At 34.3% G+C, this 24,928-nt stretch overlaps 1 protein-coding gene and 2 long non-coding RNA genes across 7 annotated transcripts; 1 reads left to right on the top strand and 2 right to left on the bottom strand.

Annotated features, from left to right (window-relative positions):
* Positions 1 to 205: 205 nt before the first annotated feature.
* Positions 206 to 2,896, top strand: LOC148191279 (uncharacterized). The gene is made up of 3 exons (XR_015783124.1): positions 206 to 493; positions 597 to 687; positions 2,548 to 2,896. It is a non-coding gene; the product is annotated as an uncharacterized LOC148191279 (long non-coding RNA).
* A 74-nt stretch (positions 2,897 to 2,970) lies between these two features.
* LOC148191280 (uncharacterized) lies at positions 2,971 to 5,773 on the bottom strand. The gene is made up of 3 exons (XR_015783062.1): positions 5,368 to 5,773; positions 5,174 to 5,264; positions 2,971 to 3,319 (listed from the first exon to the last, which is right to left on the bottom strand). It is a non-coding gene; the product is annotated as an uncharacterized LOC148191280 (long non-coding RNA).
* A 5,144-nt stretch (positions 5,774 to 10,917) lies between these two features.
* On the bottom strand, positions 10,918 to 20,632 carry LOC124837924 (SKP1-like protein 21). 5 transcript variants are annotated; one of them, XM_088101951.1, is made up of 10 exons: positions 20,495 to 20,632; positions 19,194 to 19,524; positions 18,028 to 18,252; positions 17,720 to 17,911; positions 17,523 to 17,633; positions 16,289 to 16,367; positions 15,357 to 15,460; positions 15,058 to 15,224; positions 12,117 to 12,244; positions 10,918 to 11,170 (listed from the first exon to the last, which is right to left on the bottom strand). In XM_088101951.1, coding segments are annotated over exons 2-10 (1,044 nt in total). In that variant the 5' UTR covers positions 19,230 to 19,524; positions 20,495 to 20,632; the 3' UTR covers positions 10,918 to 11,168. The 5 variants fall into 5 exon arrangements, with proteins under 5 accessions (XP_087958077.1, XP_087958080.1, XP_087958078.1 ...); XM_088101954.1 differs by having other exon boundaries at positions 19,194 to 19,415; positions 20,495 to 20,598; XM_088101952.1 differs by lacking the exon at positions 20,495 to 20,632 and adding an exon at positions 19,959 to 20,488.
* Between the last annotated feature and the right edge of the window lie 4,296 nt (positions 20,633 to 24,928).

Genomic DNA, 24,928 nt, shown 5'->3' on the forward strand with positions numbered 1-24,928 from the left:
TGTGAAGGAATTGTACCCTCACCTATTCCCTGGTAAGCTCTAGAATTTTCGAGGACGAAAATTTTTGTAGTTAGGGGGAATGTGAGAATCTGATAAAATTAATACACTTAAATCCATTCTCTGATCACTGTTTTAATACACCTGCCACGTCAAAATTCCACTAAATCCTCTCTGCATGCACTGAATGTCATATGTCAATTTGGAAGCTTCTAAAATCAGTATTTGGAAACCAGGTGGCAGTGAATAACTGCTCAACCGTTTGACGAAGGAGAGAAAGTGATTTCTCTGAAAAACACTTCTCTTTCTTGCATGCAATCACCTTCTTCCTCTAGAATTCTGATCTTCCATCTTCTCTGAAATTGTCTCTACACTCTTTCATCTCCTCTCTAAAACAACTCACTATCAATCCATCTGATCTCATTTCAGACACCACAGAATCATTCCCTGCACAGTGAGCATCATTTTGATCCGAACAGAATTGAGAACCGAACTGGTAAGTTCTCATTCTGCATAATTGTTCATTTAGTTCATGCGGACCAAAATTCTGGTGGCATGCATGATTAGAAATCTGATCTGTTATAATTTTGGTGTATTAGATTTAGTGGAAAGTGGTTGAGAGAATTTCTGGATAGAAGCCGTGAGAGAACAAGTGAAACTCTAGCATTTTGAAGTGCACTGTCATATCAGGTAAGGGAAGCTTTAGGGATTTAATTTAATACTGGTTTTGATTGTATGAAAGCAATGTAATGTGCTGGAATGTCTGAACTGCATGACAGAATCTATGTTTGAGTGTGCATAAATGAGTATGGTAGTACTGGATGTTTGAATTGTATGATATGTATGAAGTTTGGAGTATGCATGTACGAGTATGTTGTACTGGTGGTATATGACTGTAAATGCTTTGAACTGTATGTTTATGATGTTACTGGTTGAACTGTATGCAGAGAATGAGATGTGTGATTTTGAACAGGATTGAATTTCTGTATGGTTGGAATGAAAATGATTCGAATGTATGTTGATGATGATATCTGTGAACTGGAAAATGGAAGATTTTGTATGAGATGAGATTATAAAATGAATTCTGTAATGTCTAAGATTTATGGTGGAAATAAATTATAAGTTAGGAAAAACTGTGGAATTATCGGGTTGAAAAATCTGGAATTTTCATCTTCTCTGATTGATCAGGTGCGCTCGTTATCGAACGGTCTTATACCGTTCGGTTTCCTTGGAACATCACTTAGAATAAGGATTCTTTCATTTGGAAAGGACCCTGATCTGGAACGAGCGTTATTAGTTGTCAAGAGTTAGGCGTGAGCGTTCGGCTTAGCCTAGCGTGTCCAAAAATTTAAAATAAAGTGAAGTATAGTTAGGACGCTCGGTTTTGTTTACCAGCGTTCGTCCTAAGCAACACTTAGTATTATACTGAGCGTTCGTCCAAATGAACACTCAATCTTAGATTGAGCGTTCGTCCGGGTTAGCGTTCGCTCTGATACCGAACGTTCATTCAAATGCGCATTCGTTCCCAGGCGCGTTCGTTCTATTTGGTGCTCGGTCATTAACCTGGCGTTCGTCCTGAGCAGCGTTCGGTTTTGTAATTGAACGCTCGTCTTTTCTTGCTTCGAGAGCGAACACATATGGCGTTCGTCCAAATTGTTAATTAATGTTCGGTCTTTGACTGGCAGTACTCGTTCCGAATTTATCAAAGCTCTAATTATTTATTTGAATCCCGTTAAACTGTGATGGTCCTTTTCATTCAACCTCAAGTCTTTATACTTAGAATTTTTCATAAGTATTATTCGGATCTCTTAGACTCAAATTCAGCTAAATTATTCAATTGTCTCAATGACTGTGAATGAATACTGGTGCGTTTCTTTTGTTCAGAAACGTGATAGCAGCGTACTGTAATGCAATTATATTGGTCTAATAAATGAGAAACTTTGAGTTAAATTAAGAGAGTGGAACACAGAATGGAAATCTGAATAAGAGGAATGGTTAATAATGTGCGAATGATATTTTGAATGAATTTGATTGGAATGGATTGTATATGAGCGTTCCAAGGAGGAACGTCTCCATGATGAAAATATGAGAAGTAGTGTAGTATGACCATGGATAAGCTACTGATGGCTGTTCATCCTGATATTCCGTGATTGCTCATCCTCAAGTAGAGGAGGGTAGTTCATGCGTGGGAATGGCAGGAGGCACTAGTCCTATATAGTACTTGGGCTGATAAGGGCTAACCTCGGGTGGCAGCTGTTGAGGGTATCCCAGTTACTACATCACCCGGGTGCAAGAACGCCTGTAGATACATGGATCATACAGTCCGGACAGTCTTTAGTTATGAGAGTTTGGATGAGCTACTGTATGCGTGAATATATATATATGTTTGATGTTGAATAAAATGTATGATTGATTGATTATGATTAAAAATGATGTTGATTGTATTGAATTAAATTACCTAAGCTTACCCTTGCAATTTCCTTGTGTTGTCTACTGTTTCTGTATGTCCGTCTTGTCAATGCAATGATCATCCGTTGTGGATGTGAGCAGATGGTGAGGCACCCCTTGAATCTATGCTGGAAGAAGAAAATTTGGAGGATGCCAACCTTGTGGAAGTTGAAGTTAAAGCTGAGCAGTAGAGGCTCGTCTCTGTAGTAGCCGTAGTCGGTTTTTCTGTGCTGTATTTTGACAGTTCTGTATATAGTTCTGCAGAATTGTAAATCTGAACTGGTTTCTGTATTTTGAGGAAGTTCCGAGTACTGTTATGTGCTGTATGTTCAGTTTTAAATTTCTGAACAGCTTCTGTAAATTACTGTGCGTGCTGTTTTATTTTTGGAGCAGCTGTTATTTATATTAAGACTGCACTGTATTTTCTATAAATGTGATTAGTTCTGATTAATGGTAATTACTATTTATTGGGATGTTACATTTATTGGTCTATAAATGTAACATCCCAATAAATAGTAATTACCATTAATCAGAACTAATCACATTTATAGAAAATACAGTGCAGTCTTAATATAAATAACAGCTGCTCCAAAAATAAAACAGCACGCACAGTAATTTACAGAAGCTGTTCAGAAATTTAAAACTGAACATACAGCACATAACAGTACTCGGAACTTCCTCAAAATACAGAAACCAGTTCAGATTTACAATTCTGCAGAACTATATACAGAACTGTCAAAATACAGCACAGAAAAACCGACTACGGCTACTACAGAGACGAGCCTCTACTGCTCAGCTTTAACTTCAACTTCCACAAGGTTGGCATCCTCCAAATTTTCTTCTTCCAGCATAGATTCAAGGGGTGCCTCACCATCTGCTCACATCCACAACGGATGATCATTGCATTGACAAGACGGACATACAGAAACAGTAGACAACACAAGGAAATTGCAAGGGTAAGCTTAGGTAATTTAATTCAATACAATCAACATCATTTTTAATCATAATCAATCAATCATACATTTTATTCAACATCAAACATATATATATATTCACGCATACAGTAGCTCATCCAAACTCTCATAACTAAAGACTGTCCGGACTGTATGATCCATGTATCTACAGGCGTTCTTGCACCCGGGTGATGTAGTAACTGGGATACCCTCAACAGCTGCCACCCGAGGTTAGCCCTTATCAGCCCAAGTACTATATAGGACTAGTGCCTCCTGCCATTCCCACGCATGAACTACCCTCCTCTACTTGAGGATGAGCAATCACGGAATATCAGGATGAACAGCCATCAGTAGCTTATCCATGGTCATACTACACTACTTCTCATATTTTCATCATGGAGACGTTCCTCCTTGGAACGCTCATATACAATCCAATAAAATCTATCCACACCATCATTCACACATTATTATCCATCATCATATTCAGATTTCCATTCTGTGTTCCACTCTCTTAATTTAACTCAAAGTTTCTCATTTATTAGACCAATATAATTGCATTACAGTACGCTGCTATCACGTTTCTGAACAAAAGAAACGCACCAGTATTCATTCACAGTCATTGAGACAATTGAATAATTTAGCTGAATTTGAGTCTAAGAGATCCGAATAATACTTATGAAAAATTCTAAGTATAAAGACTTGAGGTTGAATGAAAAGGACCATCACAGTTTAACGGGATTCAAATAAATAATTAGAGCTTTGATAAATTCGGAACGAGTACTGCCAGTCAAAGACCGAACATTAATTAACAATTTGGACGAACGCCATATGTGTTCGCTCTCGAAGCAAGAAAAGACGAGCGTTCAATTACAAAACCGAACGCTGCTCAGGACGAACGCCAGGTTAATGACCGAGCACCAAATAGAACGAACGCGCCTGGGAACGAATGCGCATTTGAATGAACGTTCGGTATCAGACCGAACGCTAACCCGGACGAACGCTCAATCTAAGATTGAGTGTTCATTTGGACGAACGCTCAGTATAATACTAAGTGTTGCTTAGGACGAACGCTGGTAAACAAAACCGAGCGTCCTAACTATACTTCACTTTATTTTAAATTTTTGGACACGCTAGGCTAAGCCGAACGCTCACGCCTAACTCTTGACAACTAATAACGCTCGTTCCAGATCAGGGTCCTTTCCAAATGAAAGAATCCTTATTCTAAGTGATGTTCCAAGGAAACCGAACGGTATAAGACCGTTCGATAACGAGCGCACCTGATCAATCAGAGAAGATGAAAATTCCAGATTTTTCAACCCGATAATTCCACAGTTTTTCCTAACTTATAATTTATTTCCACCATAAATCTTAGACATTACAGAATTCATTTTATAATCTCATCTCATACAAAATCTTCCATTTTCCAGTTCACAGATATCATCATCAACATACATTCGAATCATTTTCATTCCAACCATACAGAAATTCAATCCTGTTCAAAATCACACATCTCATTCTCTGCATACAGTTCAACCAGTAACATCATAAACATACAGTTCAAAGCATTTACAGTCATATACCACCAGTACAACATACTCGTACATGCATACTCCAAACTTCATACATATCATACAATTCAAACATCCAGTACTACCATACTCATTTATGCACACTCAAACATAGATTCTGTCATGCAGTTCAGACATTCCAGCACATTACATTGCTTTCATACAATCAAAACCAGTATTAAATTAAATCCCTAAAGCTTCCCTTACCTGATATGACAGTGCACTTCAAAATGCTAGAGTTTCACTTGTTCTCTCACGGCTTCTATCCAGAAATTCTCTCAACCACTTTCCACTAAATCTAATACACCAAAATTATAACAGATCAGATTTCTAATCATGCATGCAACCAGAATTTTGGTCCGCATGAACTAAATGAACAATTATGCAGAATGAGAACTTACCAGTTCGGTTCTCAATTCTGTTCGGATCAAAATGATGCTCACTGTGCAGGGAATGATTCTGTGGTGTCTGAAATGAGATCAGATGGATTGATAGTGAGTTGTTTTAGAGAGGAGATGAAAGAGTGTAGAGACAATTTCAGAGAAGATGGAAGATCAGAATTCTAGAGGAAGAAGGTGATTGCATGCAAGAAAGAGAAGTGTTTTTCAGAGAAATCACTTTCTCTCCTTCGTCAAACGGTTGAGCAGTTATTCACTGCCACCTGGTTTCCAAATACTGATTTTAGAAGCTTCCAAATTGACATATGGCATTCAGTGCATGCAGAGAGGATTTAGTGGAATTTTGACGTGGCAGGTGTATTAAAACAGTGATCAGAGAATGGATTTAAGTGTATTAATTTTATCAGATTCTCACATCAATAAAGCGCTATAAAAAGTTTTATTTATTAAAATAAATTATATAAAGAAATTGTTACAAATGTTTGAAGTAAAAATATGCTTTTAGAACATTAATACGCTTTCAGAAGAATATATTTATTAGGTCTGTTTAGACAAATTGTTTAAAGTACATCCAACATACAAAAATTGTTTAGACAAATTGTATGATGGATTGTTTCCTACAGTTCATATCTTTTACTACACCCTAAATATTTTTAAAAAGGAGTTTTATTTGACTTTGCAACATTTTCCATTGCTTTGTCCCATTCCAACGTGTAAGAAAAAATTAATTAAATTTAAAAATCTTTCGTAGATTAAAATACTTTTAATTAAATTTTTATTCAAAACAAAATCAATTGAACATCTAAATTTTTTATATTTTTTTAATTAACTTTATGTTGTTTATTATTTTTTAATGAAGTTCAATTAAAATTATTTAAAATTAGAAAATTAAACCTAAAAAAAGTCAAATACTTTTTTTCACTTTGTTACAATATAATTGTCAGAAAACTAAATCTAGAATTTATTAAGAAAAAAAAAACTTCGAAATACGCTTTCCATAAACATTCCAAACAAAGGTATTTTGAAATGTTTGATCCAATTATGTTTGGATTCTATCTGATAATTATTTTTGCAGCTTTTTCTTCTTTGTCCTCCTACTTTCTTCTTCTACTCTATAATCTAAAATAATAGTTAATAAACCTTTATCACAGTATACTTCAAATATTCAAATAGCATAATGTGACATAGAATTTCCTTATCCAAAAAAGGGTTTTGGATCAAATTACATAACTAATCCAAAACAATATTTGTAAGGTTTAATCCTTTTTTACGTCCCTATTTGTGTAGGAATGTCTCAGATAGGTCCTCGTTTTCTAAAGTGTATCAAAATGATCCTTAATTTTGAAAATTGATATCAATTGAGTCCTTTCCGTTAAGTTGGCTGGACGGCGCTAAAAAAATTGATGAGTGGGATGCTGAGATGACGAACGAACGCTCGTCCACCAGCGAACGAACGCTCGGCGACCACCGAACGAACGGTCGTCCAGTGTGGAACGAACGGTCGTCCAGCGGTAAGAGGTCGACGAGCGTTCGTTCGCTGGTGGACGAGCGTTCGTTCGCTGGTGGACGAGCGTTCGTTCGTCATCTCAGCATCTCACTCATCAATTTTTTTAACGCCGTCCAGCCAACTTAACGGAAAGGACTCAATTGATATAAATTTTCAAAATTAAGGACCATTTTGATACACTTTAGAAAACGAGGACCTATCTGAGACATTCCTACACAAATAAGGACGTCAAAAAGGATTAAACCTATTTGTAATTCCGTAATCTAGAATAAAATTTCTTAATCTAAAACAAGATTACATGTCATAAAAACAAGACCACGCAATCGGGAACAAGATCAAGTTTCTGCATTAGAAAATCCAAAACAAGGTAATTCTGAATCTGAGACCTGGAGTATTGATAAGGTTTTATTGTGTAAAATGTGGATCCACATTTGCACAGGAATCATTTCTTTCTTCCTGCGCTTCCATAATTTCGATCCACACCCACAGATTTTTATTTTCTAAAATATATAATTTATAATATGATTTTGGGATTGTAAAATCCAAATTACATTTTATTTTAAATAATAAATTTTAAAAAAATTTAGATTATACATTCCAATATATAAATATAAAAGTATAATTTGAATTATACATTGTGTAAAAAGAAAGAGTATAGAAAGAAGCTGCCTTGCATGAGTGAGCAGATGAGAGAATGAGCATTACATGAGTGATGCAAGGAATTTTCTATAAATACCCAACTTAATAGAATATATTTAAAATTATTTTGAAAATGTTATTTTTTGATAAAAAATTATCCAAGATCTATCAAATTAATTACTAATTATACATTATGAAATTTTCTTCTTGAAATGTGTAAGGTCTCGAAAATGTAACCAGCCTCCACCTGTCAAATCACGTTATTAATGCCCAAAACCCTGCTCAGGCGCCATTAAAACGCACCAAATCCCCTCTGCGCGGATGCCAGGTGTCGTTAAATAAGAATCTGGAATTCAGTAGTGGAATACAAGTGGCAGCAGGAGAATGGACACTCGTCCTACGTGGGAAGGGAAAATGATTTTCTGAAAAACAAAAACCCTCTTCCCACTCTTCTGCATGCTTCTTCTTCTTCCCCAAAACTCTGACCTTCCAATTCTCTGCCTTCTCTCTAGAAAACCTCCATCTTCTCTCTACCGTAACTCACTCTCTTCTTCTCCGATCCAATTTCAGAGACCGTAGAAGAGATCCCGACGTCCTAAGCTTTCCATTAAACCGAACAAGTTCGAGTTTTGAATCTGGTAAGTTTCTTCCATTAATCGTTCGTTCTTAGGTTTCACGCAAAACCAAATCTAGTTACTTGCTTTAGCTTGGTCTGGATCAAATTATGATTCTGTAAATATTTTTAGTTCACAAGAGTTGAGTGATCTGAGGATAGAAGTGGTAGTTGGGCGAATCCAGATTATACGTTAGGACGTTCGTTCACGAATCCAGGTAAGGGAAGCTTATTAAGTTTAATTCATGTGTATGTGTTGTGATGTATGACGTATGTGATTTTGTGAAGCATGAAATCTGTATGACTGGATCTTGGGTATATGATTTTGACTGTGAAATGATGTATGAGAATTATAAAATGTGCTATGGTATGATTAGTTAAATGTATGAAAGTATATACTGGAAGATGAGTTTACTGTAAGTGAGATTTTGAATATGAAATTCTATGATAATGAACGTTCGTTATCGAACGGTCCTTGACAGTTCGATAATTGTATAATCCCCTTGAAAAGCAGAATTCTTTCATCTGGAAAGAATACTTATTTAGGACGAACGCCCTCTTATATTAGTCTTGCGTTTGAGCGTTCAGCCAAACGTAGGTGCTCTGAGTGTTATGTAAGAAATTGAGAAGCTTGAAAAATACAAATTTCTATACTTAGTCATTCTTTAATAATTCACTTTCCTATTGTTATCTTATAAATTTCTATTTTTACTTATATTTCGCATCAGCGATGGGTCTCGACTCGAAGCGTTCGTTATGAGTGGCGCTCAGTCTTTTACCGAACGCTCATCCTTACACTTGATTACCAAACGTACGTAAATAGCGTTCGTCCATATATTTAATAAATGTTTATTGTCGCGTTCGGTCATTGACTGGCGGTTAGTTTCTTTTATTAAATCGTACTCGGTATCAGTATCTAAACGCCTTGCGGTGTTTTTATCCATTTGGATTCGATCTATAGTTATTGTACCTAAATTGTTCTAAGTATCATTTGAATCTTTCTAGAATCAGTTCATTTAACTTATTCAAGTGGTCATAACGTCCGTCCTTGGAAAGACGTTCGTTTCCTTCCGTTCAGAAACGAGAACTTCTCTGTATCATGTTAACGTTCGTCCTCATTATGGAGGGGGCTGAACGCTCGTCTTTTTATAAAACTAAAATTGAGTATGAAAATGATGTTAAGTTGGAAAGTTGTTAAGAGTGAACAGTATATGAGGTGAAAATATGGTTATGGATTTTTAACGAGCATTCCATGGAGGAGCGACTCACGTATTGAATATTGGAAATTGTATAGTATGACTATGGTAAAGCTACTGATGACAGTTCATCCTGATGTTCCGTGAGTGCTCGTCCTCAAGTAGAGGGGAGTAGGTCATGTGTGGGAACGGCAGGAGGTCCTAGTCCTTCTGAGTACTTTGGACTGATAGGGCTAACCTCGGGTGGCAGCTGTTGAGTGTTTATCAGTTACTACATCACCCGGGTGCAAGAACGCCTGTAGATACATAGATTCATACAGTCCGAATGGTCTGTCTTATGTGGATTTCGAATGATTGTATGTGTTGAGATTTAATTATTATGAATGTTGATATGCTGATTTGTATGAATGACTCATGAATTAAATTCAATAAGCTTACCCTGTTGTTTTACTTGCGTTGTCGATCGTGCTTGTACGTCCGTCCTGTCTATGCAATGATCATCCGTGTGGATGTGAGCAGAGGGAGAAGCGTTGCTTGAGGAAACGCTGGAAGAAGAAAATTTGGAGGATGCGAACCTCGTGGATGTTGAAGTGAAGGCCGAGCCCTAGCGCGCTCGTTTGTTTAGTTTTGTTTTTACTTAGTCTGAATAGTGGACGTTCGGTTATTTTGGTTTTGTAAAACCGTTCGTCCCTGACTCTTCTCACTTCTGCTGTTCTGTATTTATTCTTCTGGTAAGGCCGTTCGGCCAGAACCTCTGTTTTAGAAATTAAGACTGCATTGGTTAACTGTTAATGGTAATTAATTCTAAATTATAGTTAGTACTGTATTTTGGGATGTTACAAAATGTATCTCTATACCATTAACTATTTAATATATTTCAGGTTGTATTTTTTTAGGAGAGTTAAAAGATATAAGGTTTTTTCTTTCTTAATTGTGAAGGTGTATCGAGGAAATGAGTGTATTTCATTCAAAAATTATCTCAAAACCCTATAATATGTAAACATATTCTATATTAAAACTAAAAAAACTAACCACAACCAACTAATCTTCAGACTAAGACAACTCTTATCACTCTTGCAATAGAGAGTAAAACTGTAAAAAGGTAAGTCCAAGTATATTGGAGAGGTAACAAGTCAAACTGGAAGAGGTTCTTCTGTCCATGGAGATGAGGATGCAGTTGCAGTTGCCATGAGTATGCAATGAATAAACATAAGGATTTGGTTACTTTAAAATTACTAAAATTGATAAAAAAATCTACATGTATAAAAGGTGTATTTCAATTAAAGAAAAAGTGACACAGTAGCCAAATATTTCAATTATATCAGTATTAACAAATTACTGTGACAACACATAAAACAAAAATAATCAATTCTAAATTCAGATTCACGGTTTGAGAGGAGAGATTGAGATGAGTAACTTTAATATTGCATGTTTCTCTATCTTTTAGAGTCCATGCATTATTTTCAGAGAGTTAAAACTTGCTAAACCGAATTTCATGTAAGTGAATTTGAATTTTAATCGCTATGAAGTTAAAGATTAGTTCTTATCCCACACCAAATGTCTTGACAGAAAATCAATGTATTCGTACAAATTAAAAGTGCAAAACTGCGAAGGCTCAACAATAAAGATATACTATTCCATACAAACTATTATTTTTATTTGACAAAGTACAAGAAAGTCCCCAGAATAAAATTACCACCAAAAATGAACGGCAAAGAATAGAATAAAACAAAGGAAATGAAAAAAAGAACAACTGACATGCAAAACTTTTCTTGCACTTGCCAGCATCTCTCAAAATTGTTGAAGCCTCTGGGAAGGATTCATTTCCATAATTCCATTCTAAGTCCAGTCCTGAAGAGGGAAAGAGATTTTAGTGAGTCGTGAATAACACTACAAGAGTTGAAAAAGGAATGAATTTGGAGTAAATTTTCTTTTTCCTTCAAAAGGAAGGAAACTATCTTGAAAAGTGAATTTTTTTTAAAGAAATTACAACATTTAATGTATCACTTTGGCAATACATCCCGGCCGTGATTCCTAACAAAAAGCTTTTCATTTATTCATTTCTTAATCATTAGCAAAACCCTATTCACAAACACTGAATGAATTCAAGTACAATTCAAATAAAAACAAAACATTCAAAAACTACTAAACTCTCAAAAGTTGATATCAAGATTTATTAAAGGACTAAATATGTTTTAAGTCCCTAAACTTAAATATGAAATTGAAATTCGTTCTTGTCTCCCAAACTTTTAAACCTAACAGCGCTAATTTGTTTTTTGTTAAACAGTGTTTCGGAATAACATTTGAACTTAAATGTGTTAAACAGTGTAAATAGTTCAAACATTACCCTAAAATGAGTTTGGATTGAAAAACCTATAGTTTGGGATATGGTCAAATTTCAATTTCGTATCAAAGTTTAGAGACTAAAAACATTTAACCATTTATTAATTGATAGAATATGACACCATACAATTGAGACCCAGCGCAACGAGCTAACAGACAAGCAAGCATCACCAAGTTTATAGAACAAGAAAATAAATATTTGAAAACAGTAAAACTATAAAACTAAAATCATGTCACCAACACTAACATAAAATGCAAAAAGAAACAAGAATGAGGTTCAAAAGGAAAGGGAAATAGAGAGCTGAAGACGCAAAATATATATAAATGACCTAAGTTTCTAAGCAGAGTACTAAATAAAACCGGGCAAAGGGAAAATAAAGGAAAATGCTTTAGCGCTCAGCAAGAAAAACATGGTGGATAAGAGAAAATACTGTAACAAAGGGTGAAATCATACAAGCATGTCGCCTTATAAAACCATCTGCAGTGAAAAGCACCGTCTTCCGTTCTTGCCCTGATGATAAAAGTTCTTGCATTCTTTCTGGCCAGTCAGAATTTAATCTGCGGGCAAAATCTTCCACTTCCCTGCATCAAATGATACGATGCAGATAAAATTTTAGTGTGCATCCTGTCATCATCTCAAAAGCACTCTAGTGTGTAACAACCAAACGTACATAGGTTACGAAAATGGAATGTCAAAAAAACATGGAAGGTAAATAAAGAGTGTCATAAACATTGCCAATAGTGTTTAGAAATCATAGGTTTCACTCTCTTATGATAATTCCTAACAGAGGAGGAATCATTTGTATTCGAAAAGAAAAGGAAAATACAAAGATGAATAGGAGCAAAGCTCCCCCAAGTCACAGGAGATCTTTGGACTCCAATCAATCATTTGCCCCCTGTAACAGAATTCTTCTCCTCTAACTCCAAAAGACTTCTCCAAATTGTGCCCATTCCTATAAATACCACCCTTTCTAAAATATGCCTTGTCCTCGAGGCAGAAAGTGGGAAATTTATTTTGAATGGAAGTAGCAAGCTCCCTTGGTGCTTCCTCCACTGGCAGGGACCGCCAAAAGATCAGCCATTCCACCACTGGATCCATGGCTTCAAATCTCTCTAGTTGCTAAGATAGCCTCAGGGGTGGGAGGTTCCACTTCACCAATCTCCAGTAGTTGGGGTTCAAAAAACAGTCAGCAAAAACCACTTCTCAAGGACTTTTTAAGCTGAGAAACATGGAATATGGAATGAATTTGAGCTGATGGAGGTAACTGGAACTTATAGGCCACATTTCCAATGCAGGACACCATCTGGAAGGGGGCAGAGTACTGCGGGAATAGCTTGGGACAGTTGCGGCAAACAAAAAATTGCTGCCTTTGGGGCCTGACTTTGCATACTTAATAGTTTGCTAGGCATGCTGCAAATGAAATTTCAATTGACTAAGAGCTGTGTCTCAGTCAAGCAACACCTTTGTTATAGATTCCTTTGCTCTCTTGTTACTGAATCATGAAATTTAGTTAACATAGAAATCAAAACAGAAGGGGGACAACATGAAACACCCATTAAAACAATCAACCCTCACAACAAAAATAATTCACCGTGGAAGTTGGATAGGGTTGTATCTCATTACAGATGCAAATCAACCTAGGATGTTCTATACCTCATCTCTTAGTTTCGGAAATCAACTCAACACAGGCTAATGAATATGGTATTAAGCTCAGTGATGGATGGTAGAGAGAGCATCTGCAACTTTATTTTCCAGACCTGGTTTATAGATTACCTCGAATTGGAAGTCCATTAGTTTGGGTAACCAGCTATGAAGCACACAGACATGAACACAACACAGCAACACCTGTGATCTCCCAAATGAAGGTCACGACAGCACAGGTATACATTTACATATATATACACATGCACACACAGGCACACACACATATTGATCATCATTACGAATTATTTAATACATTCCAAATCATCTAAAAGAAACCCAGTCAAATATAACAGTTTGAACGCATTGTTGCCTAAGACAGAAAAGGATATAATTCATTGTCTAGAATCCAAAATGTTAAAAGAGGATCTCTTTCATTTAAGACATTTCAGCCTTTTGTCATCATAGAAAAAGACACCCTCTAGCTTAGGTTCATCTAAGACAAATTAGCAACTTCAAGAATTGCATAATCATCAAATGAACCCAAATCGTCTCCACCTACATCCGCAATTTTGTTTCCTTTTCATATTGTGAAGTATTCCTTCAAAGAATTTGAAGAACTACCAAATCGTCCACTCTATGTGATGCCATCTCGTTTCTCCTGAGAGAATGGATAAATGAATAAGTACTCTAATTTCTTTCATAGCATGAAGATGAACAAGGTTGTGCAAGTAACTAGAGGGCAATATTTTGAAGTATTGGAGCACTAATACCATGAGCTAGCTACCTTGGTTTTAGATTCATGTTACCCTATCACTCAATGAACCGGTATCATCTCAAAATTCTCTTCCATATGATAAGTCAACAAACTCTATTCACTTATCTCTTGCATTCATATCGAGAAATAATCTCCTAAAGCATTTAGCAAGTTCAATGTGTGGATGTGGAGGAACTCAGTTACAATCTTCACTTAGCCATAGATGACTATAATACCTACAACTAAAAAATAAACAAATATATATATATATATATATATATATATATATATATATATATATATATATATATATATATATATATATATATATATATATATATATATATATGTAGTGTAAGATATTATTAGTTATAATATTGTTAGCCCATACTTTCCTTTATTATCATGTCTTTGACATCATCCTTGTTTGCATAGGCTAGGTGCAAAATCCCTAAATGAAAGGACCAATATTATGATAATTCCGAATTCCTAATTGAGTGTGGCATGATTTGTGTTCAAAAAACAAAGGAAAATACAAAGAATAATAAGAGCAATGGTACCCAAATCAGAAGATATCAATACTCCAATCAATTAACAATTCCATGATTCCTCCCACAATTCAGATTTCCCAGCTATAACAGAATTCTCTCTCCTCTAATTGACTTCCCTCTCCCTGAAATAGCTAATTATGAATAGACGCAATTCATCTCTTTGGCGTATGGGTGTAGACCTTAAAAGGCTTTTCTAAATTGAGCTTCTTCCTATTAGATTTCTTGAAAACCAAAAAAGAGAAGGAAAAAGTTCAATCATTCTGCAGCCTTGTCCTCTGTATATGCAATATAAGACATTCAGTAATGTGGCTGACTAGGCAGAATAAAAGATATTGACTTGCAAGAGCAACAGCAAATATGCCAGTGATAATAATAACTCTCATAAAAATAAAATAGATTTTTAAAATAATACAGTATAAAACAATCAGTCAGAAAATAATCCCACCTGTCAATTTTTTCCTTTAAAGCGGGATCAATCTCATCATCTATATCACCATCATCAAACTCAGGCTTAGAAGTAAAAGCATCATCTTCTGCATAGTGTAAATACGAGGTCTCACTAATTATCTCAGCTTCAGAACTTTGGTGTCTGATATCATGACCATTTACCTCCTATTGTAAGGCAATAAAATAAACACTTCAACTTTTAGGTGAGCAGAGACCATAACCTTGTTCATTCAAAATTGACATAGTGCTAAATGATTTAATGATGTGTAGGCTATACAGCAGAGCATTGAAAACAACCTTCTTGTTCAGTTCAGATGCCTCCTTCAAAGAAGAATTCTTCTGTTGCTCTTTTTTCCTCCTATTCTTCTTTTTATTCTTTGAAGTTTTAACTCCCTTTGGATCTGTGACAAAATTCTTAACTTCCAGTAAGAAATTCAAAAGGGGAACTGAAGAAAAATATGAAAGGGCTATAGGTCTCAAACAATTTCTCCCTAAAAGCATCATAAAATAATTTCAAAATGTAATTAGAAACTACAAATACCAAAAATCATAAAAAATTATCGTCCTAAATGATGTTACAAAAATGCGTGCTTTCACAACATAATGAAATTTGGCATTAAGAAAATAAAAAATACACCAATAAAGAAATAGGTTAATTTTGTCAGTAGATAACTTCACTTATTTGTTTCTCTGATTAAAATTATTTCAAAACAATATTAGTGCAATTTCATAAACTTAAGAAGTCAAAGTTTGAAGCCATGTTTAAGTGTTTCTTATATCAATTTACATGAAATTTAGTTGAAGGGTAAAAAATGCTAGCCATGCTCATACAGAAAAGGAGACAGATATTAGCAGTCTTCTTGCCAATACTAGTTCAGCTTGGCTGTCATAAACTTTGTTGGAGTTGTGATAATTTATCATCTAAAAATGCTACCCGGATATTCTCAAATATAGAATGCCATCATATTACGTACACCACACCCCACCATACTTAACACTTAGTTGTGCATCCTACCATTCAGAATTACATTGTCAATATGAAGAAACGTATGCTAGTTGGACAATGGCCCAAACCAATTCATAAGCTCATCTAATGTTTCACAGGGGGCTTCTTACAACCAACGAGGTCCAAACCAATTAGGAATGAGACAAGTATCCATTTAATCAAGCAATAGACAAAATACATTAAGTGAAGACAAAGATAAGGATGGTTAATATTTTTAATTTACCTCCATCATTTCCATTGATAAAAGACAATAAGTCATCAACTGAACGATCATCCACATGTTCTTCTTCAACCTCAACATTCTGAAACAAGAAAACGGATTATTTAAATCAAACTTATCTACAATTTAGGAATAAAAAATTGAAGTAAACAAAAGCACCAGTGTTGTCAATGATTGACGTCTTTGAAATAAAAGAAACAAATGACATGTTACCCATCTTTCATAGCTTTAGTAGAGGCAAAAATTGTCACAATAAGCAACCTATGCTCACTTCTATGAATTTGTTTGGAGAGCAACATAAATATTTCTAAATTTTAAGCTTTCATGGCACAGCACTAGGCACAGGGCAAGATAAGGCAAGTGGTGTGGTTTGAACATTGCTGCACAAATTTTCCTTTTTCTTCATTTGGTTGATGATGATAGTTTATTGTCCTTTCTCTTCATAATCTTGGGTTTAAATACAACTGTTATCCCTATAACTTACTTCTGTTTTGGTTTAAGTCCCTATACTTCGAAAGTGTAGTTTAAGGTCTATAGTTTCAAAAGTTAGGTTACAGTTCAGATTAATAGCAATATGGCCACTTGCCCTACAAGATGCACCATTTCAATCAATGTTTGATATATTAGATGGAGTAACACCTAAAGATAAAGTCATAGGGACCACTAATGTTTTTAAACCATAAATTTTCTGTTCATATTTATGAAAATCTTTCATCAAAAGAAATTTACATTTTCTCCAACATTGCTACCTTGCTTAAAACATGATAGTATGCAATCTCATAAAACTATGACAGTTAATGCAATACACCACTGGCAACACCGATCAGCACAGTTCTGAAATAAAAGTTCAAACAGAAATACCTAATTTAGGAATAGGGTTAAACAAGTTTTTGGTACTTCCAAAGTTTTTTAGCGTTTTTATGCCTAATATTTAATAAATATGTTAACTTGGTCCTGACATCAACTTTGTTACTTTAAAATTAACAGTGTTGGCATGTAATCATCTTAATCAAATATTTGCAGGTATGTTGACATGTGACATTGCCAAAATTAACATGTTAACACCATTAATTCAAAAGTACACAGTAACTGCTAGGATCAAACTAACACATTTACTAAAAGTTGGGCCAATTTTGGAGGTACCAACAACTTATTTAACCCAAGGAATAAGGGCCAGAACTGACATTGACAGCATGACATAAAATGCGTTGAAGATAAAGAAACAATTTGGTGGCACCTTTAACCTTTCACGCTCTTTTAGTTCTTTTCTCTTTTTTGCATACAAACGGTTCAAAAGCCTGATCCTTGGGTCAGCAGTTATATTTCTCAATGGCTCCAGCTTTTCTTCCTGGGTCCACAGAATGTGTAAGAAATGAAAATAGAAAATCCAAAAAGATATAATTGGCATACAGAGTTCTCACAAGCACCAGACACCTCTGTAAGATCATCTGGCAAATGAAATATATCACGTATCTCCTCTGGCGTCTTCCCTTCAATTATTCGAGCAAGTGCACGGCTGGTTAGATCGACTAACGGTTTTAACTGAAGGCTGTCTGCAGCAGATGTCAACTCACATAGCCTCTCTGTGTCTATCCTAACAAATTTCTCATCATAAGATTTACGTTCCTATGTAAAAGAACAATCCCTAAGTCAAACGATTTTCATATTTATAGTTCAGACTGGGAATTGTCTTGTCAGGTATAAAGATAATAACTAAGAGCCTTGAAAAAAAGTAGTCAAACCTTGTTTGACCGGCCTGGTACTTGATGAAAACGACAATAATCAAGAATTAAGCTCAACATGGCAGGACTGACTTGTTGAGGAAGACATATTGCACAGTTCTTGGAAGATCCCAAGCCTTTTTGTATTATTTCTTGACATATAAGTGGGCAAAACATTGCAATTTCTTGTTCCACTTGTTGGATTGAATCATCTGAAGTCTGAAGCCAGACATAAGGCTTCATCATCTGTAAATATAAAACAGGTATCAGAATAGTTTCGGTCTCAACTTAAGAAAGTAACCAACAACAGGTTTTGATTCACTATTATGTTAGTTTCACTTGATTAAACTAAAGAATACCATTTTTTATTCTCCAGACAAGAAAAGTACACAACTAAACATTAAAAAATCATAGAAAATTGGAATACAAAACCTATTAAAGAGACTATCTGTCTAAACTAAGTTAAGTCAGTGATTCAAAGAGAAGATGTCACACAGAATTGAATGAACCACATACAAGACTAATGCTTTCAAAGAATATCTAATGGTTTAAAAAACATTTAGAAAGAGAGATTCACCATTGAAACTCCCTGTTATTTAATTGATGGGTGGTGCATGCACACACTGTTCAATTTTGAATCGAGATTCAGGAGAAAATTACACCAGAGTCATTTCAAATGCTAAAACAACTCTTAAAACAGAAAACTCAAAGATAGCTTGTATTCACATAATCAAAATTTCTTATCAAATAAACACATAGTTTCAGATGCAATGCTAGAGGGTGTTGGGATTCAGCTGTGTAGAGAAAAAATTGGCAGTTAACTATAAACAGGGCGTGTATGTTTTGTAAAAAGTAACTTGAAGAGAAAACAACCTCTGTATTGATTATTTTTATCAAGTTACAAGCTTCGTTACAACATCCGTATATAGACTACAGAAACTAAGTTACTAAAACCTATTGAAATTATTGAGCATAGATTGATTTCAATAATGTATTGAATATTACAGGAAAATTAGAAATGGATTAACAAATCATATAGAAGATAGCGGATAAATAAAGGTCAAAGGAATAGGTTAACAAATCAACCAGAAGCAAACAGGCAGCAGCACAACTCAAATAAAACATTGGGCCACACCTTAAATGGTTGAACCAAAAATATACATTCCCTTATACACAAGAAAGCATACCTCGGGTTTAATAACTGCCAAGTCAGTTTCTGACATCTGACAACAATTTGAAAAGCAAACAGGGACACTTGAAGTGTTTTTACGATGCAGGGAACTCCTGATTTCAAAAATAAACTTCAAACCCAAACAACCATTTAATATTCCACCTGTCAAAGGAATTCTTCAATCAGGATGTTGTTACTCGAGCAACATTATTCAAATGCACAAGATCCATGGGAGAATCTGCAGTGGTACACAGATCTCTATCACAAAAAGTCAACCAGTAAGTAAAATAGGTGTGAACTTTCCAAATAGCACAGCGCAGATTGATGTCTCAAATTCAAGATGAAAGCTGCAATGTTATGGATAAGAAATCAATAACTGCAGCAGATGACAATATAGAAATGAAGGGCAGACAAATATATATTATTCCAATATTAAGCATTGCCAAAATAAAAGTATTAGCATATTGTATATGTTAAGACTACATAAATTGAAGCAAATAATAGTCTTTCTCTAACATTATTTTGTATTTAAAATTTTGTAATAGCTTATAGCTTTGTGCATATACACCAAATGCATACAAAAATATAACTGTTTAATTCCATAAACCTGTAATAGTCTAGAATTGTGTAATTTTTCTTCAACCTATATGAAAGAATCAGCCTCTCAAGGAAGGTTTTCACTTCTCAGAATACCTCTAGCAAACTACTTAAAACTAAATGGCTAGTTACTGCTTTAAAGAACTCAACAAATGTTAGATTAAAAGCATAAGCTTTTCTTTACCTTGTCTATAAACCCACTTCACTGATGACACGCAGTACCAAACCAGTTCTAACTCTTACTTTCATGGCATTATCCAACAGATATTCTTTTAAATTCACAACCAAAAAGAGAAAGGAAGTTAAAAAAATCAGCGGATAAATCAACTGTAATTCTATTATTTTAAAACATTACTAACATAAAAATCGAGTGATTTCATCATTATTTTTCAAAGCAAATCAGAAAACAAAAAAATATTTTTCGGGGCGCGAAGGACATCCCAGCACACCATAGTACCACAATCAGTCATGCGCATTCCCAAGCTCATTTCTAGGTGAGTAATAACTTAACTTTATCATTTCAGAAACCTCCTAATTCTCGCACAGATTTCACAGCTAAGCAGAACAAATTAAAGGGATAACAACAAAACAACATAAGAGTGTGAAAACATGCATTTTTTTTTAAGAAAAAACACATTCTGAAGAAAACCCACAATTCTCTAAAACGAACTTAGGGGAATGAAACGCTCAAATCAAATGTAAGAATGAATCCGTGTGTACCTGGGAAATGGATTTGCAGAGTGACAAGACGAAGGGAAATATAGACAAGGAGAAAAAGGGAGTTAAGAAATTTTTGTGACTGAGAAATTTTTCACTTTAGTGGTCTGTAGTTGGAATCGTTGTCAATGTCAATGGCAAAGTGAATACGAACAATAGGGAGAAGCAAACGACACCGTTCGCAACTGAACCCGATTAGGTTTGGTTTTGGTATGTTGTTTAAGATCCATGACTAAGGAGAAGTAGCCTCTTTCTTCTTGCACCCCTATGATTTTCCTATGTATCCTCAAGGTTTTTAAAAAGACACATGGTGCCCCTGTTTGTTGTACACTAATTAGAGCTTCTCCCTCTTTCACGGTGGATTACATATCATAATTGTTTTTTTCTTATCTATTTTGAAACAAGCTTGGGAGTTGTAAAATGTTTTTTATTTATCGTAATAGAATAAATAGATTCATAATGTAGATTTTGTATTTACAAATGGTGTGATATAAAAAACAAAATATTATTTTGAATGGTATAATTTGTAATTTTATATATATATATATATATATATTACAATTTTCAAATTATATTATTTGGGAAGAGGTGTCATTATTAGTACTATGGACCACATGAAAATTATAGTTAATAATTCTATAACACATAGATATTATGACTAGTAATTGTGAGCGTTGATTTTAAAATTATTTTTTGTAAATTCTAAAATATTTTAAATAATGTGTCGGTTTAATCCTTTACTATGTCCCTATTTATGTACGAATTTCTCAATTGGGTCCTCGTTTTTTAAAGTGTATCAAAATGGTCCTTAATTTTGAAAATTGATATCAATTGAGTCCTTTCCGTTAAGTTGGCTGGACGGCGTTAAAAAAATTGATGAGTGGATGCTGTGATGACGAACGAACGCTCGTCCACCAGCGAACGAACGCTCGTCCACCAGCGAACGAACGCTCGTCGACCTCTTACTGCTGGACGACCGTTTGTTCCACACTGGACGAGCGTTCGTTCGGTGGTCGACGAGCGTTCGTTCGCTGGTGGACGAGCGTTCGTTCGCTGGTGAACGAGCGTTCGTTCGCTGGTGGACGAGCGTTCGTTCGTCATCTCAGCATCCACTCATCAATTTTTTTAACGCCGTCCAGCCAACTTAACGGAAAGGACTCAATTGATATCAATTTTCAAAATTAAGGACCATTTTGATACACTTTAAAAAACGAGGACCCAATTGAGAAATTCGTACATAAATAGGGATGTAGTAAAGGATTAAACCTAATGTGTCTTAAGCTATATCCTAAATTTCACTTTTTTATTTCATATTGTATTTAGAAAGAACAAATAATTGTCTTGGTATTGATATGTGATAATTAGTGGTGTCAAAAGGGATTGGAACTGTGAGTTAATTTTACTCATCGTGAGTTCGAGTTGGATTGGGTTGAAAAAGAGATTAATAATTTATTAGAAATTAATTACCTCTCATATTATAATTAAATTAAAAAATAAATTATATCATATTTCAAGGGATGTCGATTAAATTGTATGAGAGTAACATTTTATGTGAAATGTGTTAATTGTAAGATTTCTATTAGTAGTATCTTGTGCACTTCTGGATGAAATATGATAAGAGGAACAATGAATTGATTAAATTTGTTAAAATGTAAGGACCAATAAATCTGAACCAAGAGAGGGATGAATTGGTTAAGACCTAATTTTACCCTTCGTGAAAACTTATGGTGTTTTAAAGATATTTCAAATAAACTTTTCAACCTTTCAAAAATTTAATCAAATAACAAGTAAAGAAAATAAATCAAGATACACAAGATTTGACACTATTCAATCTTTTTCCAAACAACCTGAATTGGAATAATAGAGTTGATATTAGAAGATTACAAGATTTCCTATGCAATCTATATCTTTAACCAAACACAAATAGTTTATAATTGTGAGACTACACAAACTCACCCTAAAAACCTTGCCTACATAGCAAATGATATAGTGGTAATCAGAAATAACAGAAAAAGAAAAGGAAATAGATACACCTTTAATGCCCATAGAACACATTGGAAACAATCTCTCCTTAGCTTTTTCCACTTATTCTTGTAAGGTTGTAGTCTTGATTTCACGTCTCTCCAAGAATGTTTGAAGGATGTTCTTTCTCAACCAATGAATGCTTTTGCAATGTATTTCTTAGACGAGAAAGTAAATCAGACACATTTATATACAAAAACACATTAATGATAGTTTTAATTGATTATGTAATCAACATAGTCGATTAAAACAAAAAGCTAACATTTTCTAACGTACATATTAACAGATTTAACAATCAATTAAGAACCTAGTTCCTACAATACATCCATTTTAATAGATTCAGCAATTAGTTAATTTCATCATAAACATTTTAAACACATCATCAAAAATACTTTAACCATATTTGAAGCATCATCAATAATATTTTCCTACTTAGGTTAGCTTCCCCTGTCAACAAAAACATTCTATGTTCACTACTTTATTAAGTAACCACTGAGTCATAAGGTTTAGTTGAATTTGTAAGAGAAAAACCTCCATAATTTTCAAAGGTTATAACCCAAAATCTTAATTATAGATTTAGAAAATTGAGAAAATATTTTAAGTTATGAATTATTCTAACAACCAAAAGGTAAATTATGTTGTTAGGGGAGGTTGAATTTAGAAGATTACTAAAAGGAGGGAAAACAATCATTACTTGGAAAGTGTTGAGAACAATTTTTTTATAAAAATATTTTCATAATGATGTGAGGAGAGAAAAAATAAATAATCTTTATACAATTGAAATAAGTGAATGTGACAGTATAATAATATGTTTCTATGTTTGGAGAGTCGAAAAAATATTCTACCTTTTTTATCACTCATATAAGAGGACAAAGTGTATCAAGTTTGAGATTATACTTAGGCTTGAATTATTAAACATATGTAAATCTTGAAAATTTATAATTTTCCAACACTTATTTATGAGTGTAAATTTTTGAAGGGTTTTGAAAAGTTCAATATAATAAACTAAAATATTTCAAACCATAGAAAAAATTTGGATTGACAACTTAGTATAAAAAAAAAACTTTAGCGATATTCAATTAATGTTGGTATGTTCTCTCAACTATTGAGTTTTGTTGAGATCTCTCTGTACAAGGAAATTTGTGTTGAGTGCCTTGTTATAACAATAAATTAGGAAGAACAAATTATTTTGTATTGTTAGACCTAAAACATTTAACCTTAGGCTTAAATTTATTTTACATTTGAAAAAGAATGTTTTATAGTATTAATAGTTTCAAATTTGTTGTAAGCAAAAATATCCAAGCAAAAGTTTTACATGTAAGAGAAAATTATATGTAATAGGTTAAATTATGCCTTTGGCTCCATTTTTGCTTGCGAAATCTTAATTAGGTCCTTTTTTTTATTTTAATTTGGTTTAATGTCTCAATAGGTCTCTATTTTCGTCCCAAATTTGAAATAGGTCCGTGTTATATTTGAAGTCTTAATTAGATCCTTATTTTTGTTAATTTGATGCAAATAAATCCTTTCCGTCAATTTTAGAAAACGACGTTAAGGAGTGCGTGAAATGGCGTGTGTAAATTCAATTTTTTAATACTCAGAAATTTTGAATGAAGTAAATATAGTATAATCCATGCTGAAATTAATTAAACAGAGGGCAAATTTGGAAAAACTTAATGTTTTTTTTGCTGAAACAAGGAGAAATCAAAATCAACTTGGGGATTTTTCTATTCTAGGGCTCGTGTCGTGTCAGAGTTGGGAAAGAGTGGATGCTGTTCGAGTGGATGCCGGAGGGAGAATCAAATGCAGAATTCACGTTCAACATGTTCTTCGACTTCCAATGGCTGGCGGAATGGAGAGGCGAAGGTCGTTTTTCGTGGTGCGTCACCCCTTTGTCTGTGTGGAGAGAAAACAGTGGTGAGAACAGCTGGAACGACTAAGAACAGAGGGAAACAATTTTGGGGGTGCCCTAAGTATAAGGTAACCGAAACGTGGATGAGTTGTTTGTTTTACTTCAAAGTCGTATTCATTGGGTTTTAATTTTTTTTTACAGAACGGGCATGAAAACGGTGGTTGCAATTTCTTCAAATGGTGTTGTGATGATGGTAATGAAAGATGTTATACGAATCTGAAGTGGGAAGGAAAGCATGAGTGTTTGTTAAAGACAGAAGAAATGGGTGGGGTAGCGAATATGGTGATTGATTTGAAAAATTCTGTTAAGATTGTGGAAAAATGGATGATGTTGTTGATAGGGGCTGTTTGTTGTATTTGTGTGGTTAATATTATTGTAATTTCAATATGGATGACAAATCCATAATGTATTATGCATTTTCTTTGTCATAGGATGCAGTAGGTGATGAAAACGGGATGAACAATGTATTGAACTAGCAAAAATGAATGAAATCATGTTCTATTTTC

Source organism: Vigna umbellata, chromosome 11 (assembly GCF_029865625.1).
Source record: "Vigna umbellata cultivar VRB3 chromosome 11, Vumbellata_1.0, whole genome shotgun sequence".
Taxonomy (NCBI): domain Eukaryota; kingdom Viridiplantae; phylum Streptophyta; class Magnoliopsida; order Fabales; family Fabaceae; genus Vigna; species Vigna umbellata.

Excerpts from the sequence above, each read along its gene's own strand:
- LOC124837924 (XM_088101951.1), bottom strand. The coding sequence starts at position 19,229 with ATGTCAGAAACTGACTTGGCAGTTATTAAACCCGAG. Across the intron at positions 18,253-19,193 it reads TGGCAGTTATTAAACCCGAG|ATGATGAAGCCTTATGTCTG; the intron begins GTATGCTTTCTT and ends TTATATTTACAG. Across the intron at positions 17,634-17,719 it reads TGCCAGATGATCTTACAGAG|GAAGAAAAGCTGGAGCCATT; the intron begins GTGTCTGGTGCT and ends CTGTGGACCCAG.